General features: G+C 44.7%; 1 protein-coding gene across 1 annotated transcript in view; it reads right to left on the bottom strand.

The window, feature by feature from the left end:
* LOC120914627 (TRPM8 channel-associated factor homolog) overlaps positions 1 to 9,900 on the bottom strand; it is an 88,943-nt gene extending 79,043 nt beyond the window's left edge. The window contains exon 1 of the mRNA XM_040325311.1: positions 9,555 to 9,900. Within this exon, the coding sequence (XP_040181245.1) occupies positions 9,555 to 9,767 (213 nt within the window). The 5' untranslated portion in view covers positions 9,768 to 9,900. The remainder of the gene's footprint in view (positions 1 to 9,554) is intronic.
* Positions 9,901 to 13,599: the final 3,699 nt, after the last annotated feature.

A 13,599-nucleotide genomic window follows, 5' to 3' on the forward strand; every position in this document is an offset into this window, starting at 1 on the left:
TTACAGGGTATAGAGACATAGGGCCAGATTCTCTAAAATCCTGTGGCGGCGTCGCGTAAGCTATTTACACTACGCCGCCCCAACTTACAGGAGCAAGTGCTGTATTCCCCAAAAAACTTGCTCCGTAGTTTGCGGCGGCGTAGTGTAAAAGGCCCGGCGTATCCCCGCGTAATTTAAATGGGGCGGCTTATATTTAAATTAAGCGCGCCCCCGTGCCGATCGAACTGCGCATGCGCCGGGCTAAAAATAGCCCAGTGCGCATGCTCCAGTTCTCGGCGGAAAACGTCAATGACGCCGACGTGTGCGTCATTGACGTAAAGTCATATTCAAGAACGACTTACGAAAACAACGTACCCGACAGGAAAAGACTATATTTCCCATGATGCAGAGTGCATGAGCATCATGGGAAATGTAGTTCCAAAACATCTGGGGTGCCGATGTTCGCCATCACTGCCCTACCCCTTGATGACATGCTCATCAAATCTATCCGCTGGAATCCATCCCAACGGATGGATCCGCTGGTCTGTATAGACTCACCGGATCCATCCGTCCGAAGGGATCCCCCGCATGCGTCGTAATGATTCGACGCATGCGCGGAATTCCTTATATGACAGCGTCGCCGCGTCATAATCGCGGCGACGGCGCGACACGTCATCGCCAGAGGATTTCGGCGCGGATTTCAATGCGATGGTGAGTACACTCCATCGCATGGAAATCCGCACAAATCCTCGAGAGGATTTATCCGCGGAAACGGTCCGCTGGACCGTATTCCCGGATAAATCCTCTCGTGTGTATGGGGCCTTAAAGTCACATCAGAAGTGAACTCAAGGCCGCTGATAGGGCAGTACAGCCAGCCCTGTTGTACTGGGCCCGGGACCTATCAGCTCATCAGGGGGCCCGGACAGCTTTATAGTGCACTTCTTCTTTAAAAAAAAAAGAAGAAAAATAGGGCTCACTGAATTACACCCCTGCTCCTACTTGCTTAGGGGGTGCATGAATATATTTTCCCTGGTCCCTATCAGGAGCTCATGAGGTGAAAGCTGAGTAGGGACTATTTTTTCATTTTCATGCGGAGGTATACAACCCTGTGCCTAGTCGCATTCTCTAGTTTTTTTCTAGGCCACTGCTGATGCTCGGCGGAGTGATCTGTACAGACCCGTGCCGCTGTCTCAGAGACTGATGTGACATGGCTGACAGCGAGGGAGCGGTAATGCTAATCCTGGCGCCGGTGGCGTGTAGTGTGGCAGGCACTGGGTGGCACACAGTAAGTTGAGGTGTTACAGCACCCATTGTAATTGAATCATCCACATCCTCACAGTGCCTTATGATTCTCAGCATAGGATAATTATTGGCACAGGAGGTGCTCTATGGCTCTGTCAAAGTGTGTCACATGTTGTGTGCTGACTTTGTTACTTTATGGCTGTACCGTGTGTTACAAATTGTACCATTGTACAGCCATAGCAAAGTCAGCACCCAACAGCATGTGACACACTTTGACAGAGCCATAGAGCACCTCCTGTGCCAATGATTATCCTAATGGTATAAGGCCTCATGCACACAGGATGCTTTAGCCACTTCCTTACTGGGCACTTAAACCCCTTCCTGACCAGAGGACTTTTTGCGATTCGGCACTGCGTCGCTTTAACTGACAATTGCGCGGTCGTGCGACGTGGCTCCCAAACAAAATTAACGTCCTTTTTTCCCCACAAATAGAGCTTTCTTTTGGTGGTATTTGATCACCTCTGCGGTTTTTATTTTTTGCGCTATAAACAAAAATAGAGCGACAATTTTGAAAAAAAAAAAAAATATTTTTACTTGTTGCTATAATAAATAGCTCAATTTTTTTTTTTTTACGTTTTTTTTTATCCTCAGTCTAGGCCGATACGTATTCTACATATTTTTAGTAAAAAAAAAAAAAAAAAAAATCGCAATAAGCGACTGGTTTGCGCAAAAGTTATAGCGCCTACAAAATAAGGGACAGAATTATTATTATTATTTTTTTTTTTTTACTAGAAATGGCGGCGATCTGCGATTTTTATTGGGACTGCAACGTTATGGCGGACACATCGGACACTTTTGACACATTTTTGGCGCCATTCACATTTATACTGCAATCAGTGCTATAAATATGCACTAATTACTGTATAAATGTGACTGGCAGGGAAGGGGTTAACACTAGGGGGTGAGGAAGGGGTTAAATGTGTATCCTAATTAGTGTTCTAACTGTGGGGGAAGGGGGGTGACTGGGGAGGTGACCGATCTGTGTCTCTATGTACAAGAGACACAGATCCGTCTCCTCTCTCCCCTGACAGCACTGCTGTCTGCGAGAGCCGGGAATGAGAGATGATCTCATATGTAAACATATGAGATCATCTCTCATTGGCCGCACAGATCGCCTAGGAAACGGCCGCTCCGATTGGCCGTTCACGGCGATCTGTGACTGGCTGTGTCCAAGGGACACGGCCAGCACAGCAGTTCCCCGCTGCGCGCTCGGGAGCGCGTGCGGGGAACGCGAAAAGGGGCGGCCGTAAAAACACGGCCTCCCAGAGAAGTAGAGCCACCCTGCGGCCGTATATAGTCGTACGGCCGTCGGGAAGTGGTTAAAAACGATCCTCCTCTTGGCAGCAGCGTTTTGCCAGAAAAAATGCCTGACACTTGTAAAAGTGTCTAAAACTTTTACAAGCGTTTAGGCTCACTTACAGGCATCAAGCACTTCATTGAAAAAAAAAAAAATATTTTTACTTGTTGCTATAATAAATAGCTCAATTTTTTTTTTTTTACGTTTTTTTTTATCCTCAGTCTAGGCCGATACGTATTCTACATATTTTTAGTAAAAAAAAAAAAAAAAAAATCGCAATAAGCGACTGGTTTGCGCAAAAGTTATAGCGCCTACAAAATAAGGGACAGAATTATTATTATTATTTTTTTTTTTTTACTAGAAATGGCGGCGATCTGCGATTTTTATTGGGACTGCAACGTTATGGCGGACACATCGGACACTTTTGACACATTTTTGGCGCCATTCTAATTAGTATCCTAATTAGTGTTCTAACTGTGGGGGAAGGGGGGTGACTGGGGAGGTGACCGATCTGTGTCTCTATGTACAAGAGACACAGATCCGTCTCCTCTCTCCCCTGACAGCACTGCTGTCTGCGAGAGCCGGGAATGAGAGATGATCTCATATGTAAACATATGAGATCATCTCTCATTGGCCGCACAGATCGCCTAGGAAACGGCCGCTCCGATTGGCCGTTCACGGCGATCTGTGACTGGCTGTGTCCAAGGGACACGGCCAGCACAGCAGTTCCCCGCTGCGCGCTCGGGAGCGCGTGCGGGGAACGCGAAAAGGGGCGGCCGTAAAAACACGGCCTCCCAGAGAAGTAGAGCCACCCTGCGGCCGTATATAGTCGTACGGCCGTCGGGAAGTGGTTAAAAACGATCCTCCTCTTGGCAGCAGCGTTTTGCCAGAAAAAATGCCTGACACTTGTAAAAGTGTCTAAAACTTTTACAAGCGTTTAGGCTCACTTACAGGCATCAAGCACTTCATTTGATTGGCCAAAATAATAAGGTATTCTGGTCACTGAAATGAATTATCACTCAAGTAGTAAACGTGCCTAATGTTAACATGTGTTTAGGAGTATTTGCATGCGTCAAGCATTTTTTTGGTCAAAGAACTGCTGTTCCTGGATGCACTGGCCATGTTTTTTTTTTTCTTGCCTGTACACGCCCCTGACACATAGACACATAGGATAGCAGAAAGGGGTGCTTGAAAAAAGTAAAAAATATGTGTATGAGGCCTAAAGATCACAAGGCACTGTGAGATGCTACTGTACACTTGTGTTTTTGGAGCAGTAAAAATGCACAGCTAAACTGCATTTTTACAGCCCCCAACCACTTCCCTTTAACCATGGAATTTTATATCAGAGCTGGGGCCTTGCTGCAAGTGAATAAGAGCGTTACCACTATCACTGGAATTGGACTGATCTATTGATTAACCTTTACATCAGGCGTCTCAAACTCAAATTACCTGAGGGCCACAAGACAAGTTTTCATATGCCATGGGGGGCCGCATGCAAACTTTCAAACTTCAAAAACAACAGTACTGGTGTCAGCGAACACATTATTAACCCCCAGCACTGGTGTCAGCGAGCGCATTATTACCCCCAGCACTGGTGTAATTCAGGGTTTGACAAATTTGCTTGGAATCTAGGAGCCAGCTAAAAAAGTTAGGAGCCAGAAAACGCGCCCCGTCCCGACGAGCTTGCGCACAGAAGCGAACACATACGCGAGCAGTGCCCGCATATGTAAACGGTGTTCAAACCACACATGTGAGGTATCGCCGCGATCGGTAGAGAGAGAGCAATAATTCTAGCACTAGACCTCCTCTTAAAACATGCAACCTGTAGATTTTTTTAAACGTCGCCTATGAAGATTTTAAAGGGTAAAAAAGTTTGTCGGCATTCCACAAGCGGACGCAATTTTGAAGCGTGACATGTTGGGTATGAATTTACTCGGTGTAACATTATCATTCATAATATTTAAAAAAATGGGGATAACTTTACTGTTGTCTTATTTTTTAATTAAAAAAAGTGTAATTTTTTCCCAAAAAAGTGCGCTTGTAAGACCGCTGCGCAAATACGGCGTAACAGAAAGTATTGCAACGATCACCATTTTATTCTCTAGGGTGTTAGGATAAAAAATATATATAATGTTTGGGGGTTCTAATTAGAGGGAAGAAGAGGGCAGTGAAAATAGTGAAAAATGACATTAGAATTGCTGTTTAACTTGTAATCCTTAACTTGTAATACCAACGACCACCACCAGATGGCGCCAGCTCACAAAAAAATATATATTTTTTTCCTCTTTGCTCCCCCCCTGCCTGCGGGCCATTTATAACTGGTCCGCGGGCCGGTACTTTGAGACCACTGCTTTACTGTGATCTCTGTGCTCTCATTCTGCCTGGTGCTATATTGGCCCATTGGAACATTGTTTGCAGGTTATTTATACTCCCTAGTGGAAGCATTTAATACATAGCCCCAGTATAAGATCTGCTATTCCAGTGCTCACCCTCAGGGTCATTGTCATCACTGTTACTTTTGATGTTATATGTCCAGATATCTAGGGGTTAATAATTATACTTTGGTCAAGTGGGATTTCATCATACCCCCACTTTTAGAATACAACGTTGTAATTTTTTACAGTGTATTTATTATGTGGTGGTCAGGTGAGTGTATGCAGGTGAGTGTATGCAGGTGAGTGTATGCAGGTGAGTGTTAGTGTATGCAGGTTATGTCAGTGTGTGTGTCTCTGTACTAACACACGCACACTCACGTAGGTCAGGGTATGTGTATCAGGTAGGTCCACCTGCGCCACTCCACCGACCGCGACCGCACCGCCCCCCCCCCCCCCCCGGTGCCGGCTTGGCTTCGGGCTAAAGCCCCTGGTCTTTTTGGCACCTAGCAACGCCCCTGGACATGTGCATACGTTTTCGTCGTCTGAATGCATTTTCGTCCGAGTTTCTGGTATTTTTGTTATCGTTTTAACAAACAAAAACGAGAGTGCAGAATCCGAAATCCGAAAGATCCAACATAAAAAAATGTGTTGTTTTCGTTGCTACAACAATTCGATATAGACGGGAGATTTGACATGGTAATAATAGTAATAATAATTTATAATTCTAATTATTACTAGTGTCATACAACATTGGAATTCTTCTATAGCTTGTAGGCGGAACATTCGACCAGAAATGTACGATTGCGGCATCATACAGTTTAGCTGCTCCGTCGAATCTTCTTAGAACATTCAACAGACACCATGGGCCAGATTCACAGAATAGATACGACGGCGTATCTCCTGATACGCCGTCGTATCTCTTGTCCTATCTATGCGGCTGATTCATAGAATCAGTTCCGCATAGATAGCCCTAAGATCCGACAGGTGTAATTGACTTACACCGTCGGATCTTAGGATGCAATACTTCGGCCGCCGCTGGGGGGATTTTGCGTCGTATTCCAGCGTCGGGTATGCAAATGAGGATTTACGGCGATCCACAAAGGTTTTCGCGTTCGTTACGTCGTCGCTAGTAATTTTTTCCCGTCGCAAAGTTACACCTGCTTTAACATGGCTTAACTTTAGTCGAGCCATGTTAAAGTATGGCCGTCGTTCCTGGGTCGAATTTAATTTTTTTTTTGTTTTGGCGTAAGACGTCCGGGAATACGAATGGACGCTACGCACGTCGCCGTTCTAAAAAATGACGTCACATCGCGCAAAGCACGGCGGGAATTTCTAAACTGAGCATGCGCAGTATGTCCGGTGCGGGAGCACGCCTAATTTAAATGGTACACGCCCCATTTGAATTGGGTGGGCTTGCACCGGACGTGTTTACAATACACCGCCGCAAGTTTACAGGTAAGTGCTTTGTGGATCAGGCACTTACACTGAAAACTTGCGGCGGTGTAACGTAAACGGGTTACGTTGAGCCGCCGCAATTGTACGAGAATCTGGCCCCATAAGCCTTCAATGACAGATTCGACCTTAATTCATTCGGAATTTCGGACAAATGCATTTTTTAACGAAACAAAATAAATAAAAACGAATCTCGGGAGTAACTAAATACATTTATTTTTTGGACGAAAACGAAATTCCGAAACAAAATATTTCAGTGTGCACATGTCTAGTCCGCCATACTGTCGCAGTCACAATAAAAATCACTGATTGCCGCCATTACTAGTAAAAAAATATATATATATTAACTGCTTGCCGACCAGCCGCCGCAGTTTTATTTTATATATTTTTGGGGGATATATATTATAGCAAAAAGTAAAAAATATTATTTTTTCAAAATTGTCGCTCTATTTTTGTTTATAGCGCAAAAAATAAAAACCGCAGAGGTGATCAAATACCATCAAAAGAAAGCTCTATTTATGGGAAAAAAAAGGACGCCAATTTTGTTTGGGAGCCACATGGCGCAATTTTCAGTTAAAGCGACGCAGTGCCGAATCGCAAAAAGTGCTCTGGTCTTTGGCCAGCCTAATGCCGCGTACACAGAACCGTTTTTGGGGTTCTAAAAAATGACCTTTTTAAGGATCTAGAAAAAAACAAAGTTTTTTTCAACCCGATCATTAAAACGGCCTTGCCTACACACAATCGTGAAAAAAAAATGCTCTAGCAAAGCGCGGTGACGTACAACACGTACAACGGCACTATAAAGGGGAAGTTCCATGTGGATGGCGCCACCCTTTGGGCTGCTTTAGCTGATTTTGTGTTAGTAAAAGACGATTCGCGCTTTTCAGTCTGTTACAGCGTGATGAATGTGCTTACTCCATTACGATTGGTAGTTTTACCAGAACGAGCGCTCCCGTCTCATAACTTGCTTCTGAACATGGGTGTTTTTTTCACGTCGTTAAAGCCCACACACGACCATTTTTTACAACCATAAAGACGACGTTAAAAACGTTGTGAAAAAATAGAGCATGTTCGAAAAAAAATTTGCCCATTTTTTAGATCGTGAAAAATGCTCGTTTGTAATGACATTAAAAAAAACATACCGTATGTTTCGCCATATAAGACGCACTCTTTCTTCCCCAAAACTGGTGGGGAAAAGTTGGTGCGTCTTATACGGCGAATACACGGTTTCGCCTGACCGATCCGCGGAACGCACCACCGCCGCGGCCTTAGGAAAGACCGCGGCTTTGGCCTAGCTCCGGAGCGGTCGGCCATCTTAGTACACTCGGTGCGCTGACGTCATCACTGCTCTGCTCGTGGATCTGTTTATTCCAAGCAGAGCGCGTGCCGCGATCTTGCCATGCATCTGCAACAACAGTGAGTTGTGGGGGCAATATTACTGGCTATAATTACTATGTGGGGGCAATGTTACTGGCTGCTATTACTATGTGGGGGCAATGTTACTGGCTATAATTACTATGTGGGGGCAATGTTACTGGCTATAATTACTATGTGGGGGCAATGTTACTGGCTATAATTACTATGTGGGGGCAATGTTACTGGCTGCTATTACTATGTGGGGGCAATGTTACTGGCTATAATTACTATGTGGGGGCAACGTTACTGGCTATAATTACTATGTGGGGGCAATGTTACTGGCTGTTATTACTATGTGGGGGCTATGTTACTGACTGTTATTACTAATGTGGGGGGCAATGTTACTGGCTATTATTACTATGTGGGGGCAATGTTACTGGCTGCTATTACTAATGTGGGGGCAATGTTACTGGCTGCTATTACTAATGTGGGGGCAATGTTACTGGCTATTATTACTATGTGGGGGCAATGTTACTGGCTATTATTACTATGTGGGGGCAATGTTACTGGCTGCTATTACTAATGTGGGGGCAATGTTACTGGCTATTATTACTATGTGGGGGCAATGTTACTGGCTATTATTACTATGTGGGGGCAATGTTACTGGCTGCTATTACTAATGTGGGGGCAATGTTACTGGCTGCTATTACTATGTGGGGGCAATGTTACTGGCTATAATTACTATGTGGGGGCAATGTTACTGGCTATAATTACTATGTGGGGGCAATGTTACTGGCTATAATTACTATGTGGGGGCAATGTTACTGGCTATAATTACTATGTGGGGGCAATGTTACTGGCTATAATTACTATGTGGGGGCAATGTTACTGGCTATAATTACTATGTGGGGGCAATGTTACTGGCTGTTATTACTATGTGGGGGCAATGTTACTGGCTATAATTACTATGTGGGGGCAATGTTACTGGCTATAATTACTATGTGGGGGCAATGTTACTGGCTATAATTACTATGTGGGGGCAATGTTACTGGCTATAATTACTATGTGGGGGCAATGTTACTGGCTATAATTACTATGTGGGGGCAATGTTACTGGCTATAATTACTATGTGGGGGCAATGTTACTGGCTGCTATTACTATGTGGGGGCAATGTTACTGGCTATAATTACTATGTGGGGGCAACGTTACTGGCTATAATTACTATGTGGGGGCAATGTTACTGGCTGTTATTACTATGTGGGGGCTATGTTACTGACTGTTATTACTATGTGGGGGGCAATGTTACTGGCTATTACTAATGTGGGGGCAATGTTACTGGCTATTACTAATGTGGGGGCAATGTTACTGGCTATTACTAATGTGGGGGCAATGTTACTGGCTATTACTAATGTGGGGGCAATGTTACTGGCTATTACTAATGTGGGGGTGGTGTGATGGTGATGACGAGTGGGGGGCAAATATTTTACTACAGTATTTGGTTCAGAATCTTTTTTTCTAGATTTTCCTCCTTTAAAATTGGGTGCGTCTTATATGCCGGAGCATCTTATACGGCGAAAAATACGGTAATTTTTTAGAAGCCGAAAAACAGTCATGTGTACGCAGCATAATGATCCGGGGCTTAAGCGGTTAATATAAAACTACTTGGTCCCATTTATTGAATGTTGCTTTTCAATGTTCACTAATTTTGTTTGCTTGCCTGCCTGAAGGTTTACTTCTGTCTCAATTACAAACGAAACCATTTGTCTGCACAATAAAACCTGTAGAAGACTTACCTCAATAAGGTGATCTCCGGCTGTAGATGATGGTCGACGACTTTTAGTGTTACCACAATCTTCAGTCCCGTGCAACGTCTCCCTGTGTATAGAAGATTCTGTGTGCAGCCTCAACGCACCAAAATTTAGCTCTCGATTGGCCAAGGATGTTTTTTTTTTTTTTTCACAAGAAATTGGCCAAGGATGTTTAATTAAAGGGATTACTATGCACATGTGTCATTGGTGTATATTATCATCTCCAAAACGATTTCAGGAATTAGTGTTAACCTCAGCCTATCCTTGCCGGAAACCACGGCAAACTTTTGTATTATCTTTATTTTGCAATAAGTACTGGTTTCCTGTATTTCACCCATGATGAAAGAATAGCTATTATTTTCTTGATTTTTTTTTATTACAAGATTATGAATTTTATGTTTCCAACAGCCAGAAACGTATCAGTTATGCATTTAGTTATTTTTTACTGTTTCTATTTTTCAATGTAAAAACATTTATTTACTGACACCAATGAAACAATGCCCAATTAAAGGGATCCTGTTGTAAAATTATTGGCCCAGATTCAGTAAGATTTGCGCATAAATTACGGAGGCACAGGGCAACGATTTTGCCCTGCGCCCCCGCAAAGTTGTGCCGCTGCCCTCGATTCACGGAGCAGTAGCTCCGTAAATTGCGAGGGCGCACCGTCAAAATTGCCCGGCGTAAGCACGCGCAATTTAAATGATCCCGCAGGGGGCGGGAATCATTTAAATTAGGCGCTTTCCCGCACCGATCGTAAAGCGCATGCGCCGTCGGGAAACTTTCCCGACGTGCATTGTGGCAAATGACGTCGCAAGGACGTCATTTGCTTCAAAGTGAACGTAAATGGCGTCCAGCGCCATTCACGATTCACTTACGCAAACAGCGTAAAATTTAAACTTTGCGACGCGGGAACGACGGGTATACGTAGCATTGGCTGCCCCTGCTATTAGCAGGAGCAGCCTTACGCGAAACCCGACGAACGGAAACAACGTAAACTGCGTACGCAGGGCTCGCGTAGGGTTGTGAATCGGCGTTAGTATGCAATTTGCATACTATACGCTGACCACTGCGGGAATGCCCCCTAGCGGTCATCGTAAGAATGAAGCCTACGATATAACTGGCGTAAGAGCCTTATGCCACGCATATCTTAGGCTGCAGTCGGCGTATCGATGTTCCTGAATCAGGAGCATTCGAAACGCCGGCGCAAGTAAGCTATGGTTACGCAGACGCAATTGCTACCTGAATCTGGGCCATTGTGTACTAAAGAAGGTTCCCCTGTAAAGAAGAGAAGTATATTTACTTGTTTTCTTCAGTAGCTATGTTTTCTAGCAAATCCTCCTTTTCCGATACACTTCTGGTAGTGTTGGATACCTGACCCCCAAATTAACCCCTTCATGCCTAATGCCGCGTACACACGACCGTTTTTCATGACGTGAAAAATTCAATTTTTTAAATTGGTCATTTAAAACGATCTTGTGTAGGCTCCAGAGCATTTTTCTCGACGTGAAAAATGGGCTTTAACCACTTGAGACCCGCGCTATTGACAAAAGACGTCAACAGCGCAGCTCTCAAGTGCCAAGTGGACGTCTTTTAAAGTGCATTACCCGTGCGCGCCTCTGGGGGTAAACACTGTCCCGGTACACGCGATCGTCGGTAAGACAGGTGGGACGTGGAGCTCTGTGTGTAAACACAGAGCTCCACGTGCTGTCAGAGGAGAGGAGGCCGATGCTGTGTCCCTTGTACATAGGGACACAGCATCGGTCACCTCCCCCAGTCACCCCCCTCCCCCCACACAGTTAGAACACACCCAGGATACACATTTAACCCCTTCCCTGTCAGTCACATTTATACTGTAATTAGTGCATTTTTATAGCACTGATCGCTGTATAAATGTGAATGGTCCCAAATTTGTGTCAAAAGTGTCCGATACGTCCGCCGCAATATCGCAGTCCCAATAAAAATCGCAGATCCCCTACTAGTAAAAAAATAATAATAAAAAAAATCATAATTCTGTTCCCCATTTTGTATTCGCTATAACTTTTGCGCAAACCAGTCGCTTATTGCTTTTTTTTTTTTTTTACAAAAATACGTCGAAAAATACGTATCGGCCTTAGCTGAGAAAATATTTTTTTTTTTTTTTTTAAATTGGGGTATTTATTATAGCAACAAGTAAAAAATATATATATTTTTTAAAATTGTCGCTCTTTTTTTGTTTATAGCGCAAAAAATAAAAACCGCAGAGGTGATCAAATACCACCAAAAGAAAGCTCTATTTGTGGGGAAAAAAGGACGTCAATTTTGTTTGGGAGCCACGTCGCACGACCGCGCAAATGTCAGTTAAAGCAACGCAGTGCCGGAGGCTGAAATTTCGCCTGGGCACGAAGGGGGTTTATGTGCCCAGTAAGCAAGTGGTTAAAAGTTTTTTTCTTGTTGTTTTTCACGCCGTGACAAACAATCGCGTGTAGGCTTTAACGACGTGAAAAAACGTGCATGCTCAGAAGCAAGTTATGAGACGGGAGCGCTCGTTTTGGTAAAACTAGCGTTCACAATGGAGATAGCACATTCGTTACGCTGTAACAGACTGAAAAGCACGAAGACTGAAAAACGCGAATCGTCTCTCTCACCAAACTTTTACTAACACGAATTCAGAAAAAGCAGCCCAAAGGGTGGCGCCATCCGAATAGAACTTCCCCTTTATAGTGCCGTCGTATGTGTTGTATGTCACAGCGCTTTGCTCGAGCATTTTTTTTTCACAATCGTGTATGCAAGGCAGGCTTGACAAGAATCACGTCGAAAAAGACGTCGTTTTTTTCTAGAACATTAAAAATGGTTGTGTGTAAGCCTTTTTATGGCACTTGTTGCCAGTGCCGGGACATGGTCATCTAGAGCAGCGGTCATCAACCCTGTCCTCAGGGCCCACAAACAGGCCAGGTTTGCAAGATAACACAGGTGATATCACTTGCTGCTCAGTGATTGCAGTATTCTAGTCTGCATCTCCAACAAGGTAATACATAAAACCTGGCCTGTTAGTGGGCCCTGAGGACAGGAGTTGATGACCACTGATCTAGAGCCCAGGGGGAACATGCCTAATTGCGCCCCCCCCCCCGCCAAGATGTATGAGCATTATATGTCAGCAAAAATCCCCACTTGCCCGAAAGAATCTAGCGCTAATCTGCATGCTTAGCTCAAAAAAAACTCTCATTCCAAATATGCTCCCAGCACAACCTCCTTCCCCCCCCCCCCCCAAAAAAAATTCCCCCTTCCAAGCATAAATCCTCTACCCCTCAAATTTCCCCTCCGAGCACAAATCTTTTCTTCTCCCTCAAATCCTCCTCAGCGCAATTCCACCTCCCCCAATCCCCAATCCTAGCACAACCCCCCCCACCCCAAATTTCCCCTCCTAGCTCAAAAGCCCCCAATCATCCAAAGTGCACAAGTCCCCCTCACCAAAAAAGGTCCCTTCCTAGCACAACCCCCCACCACCACATTACCTTTTCTAGCACATACGCCCCAAATCCCCCATTCCAGCACAAATCCTTATCCCCCATCTTCCCTCTCAACACAAATCCTCCCCCAAATCACCACTCCTACCACCCCTCCCCATATTTCCCCTCTTATAACAATTCTTACCTCCTGCTGACCCCCTCTCCTCAAATTACCCCTCCCCACACAAATCCTCTCCCCCCAATCTCCTTGTATAAAATCTGTATTTGCTAGAAAACTACTTAGAACCCCCAAACATTATATATATATACTGTGTATATATATATATATACCATATTTATCGGGGTATTGCGCGCTCCAGCGTATAGCGCGCACCCCTAAAGTGGACCCGCATTCCTGTAAAAAAAAACATTTTAGTACTTACAGTTTTGGTGTCTTGAGCGGCGTCCATCGGCGGCCTCGTCGGGTCCGGCGTCCGTCTGCGGCTTCAGTGGTGTCCTCCTCGTCGGGTCCGGCGTCCTTCTGCGGTGTCCTCCCCGCTCGATCCCCGCTTCCCGCGCTGAGTTTGAACTACTGCGCCGGCATA

The sequence above is a fragment of the Rana temporaria genome, chromosome 9 (genome assembly GCF_905171775.1).
Source record: "Rana temporaria chromosome 9, aRanTem1.1, whole genome shotgun sequence".
NCBI classification, from domain to species: Eukaryota; Metazoa; Chordata; class Amphibia; order Anura; family Ranidae; genus Rana; species Rana temporaria.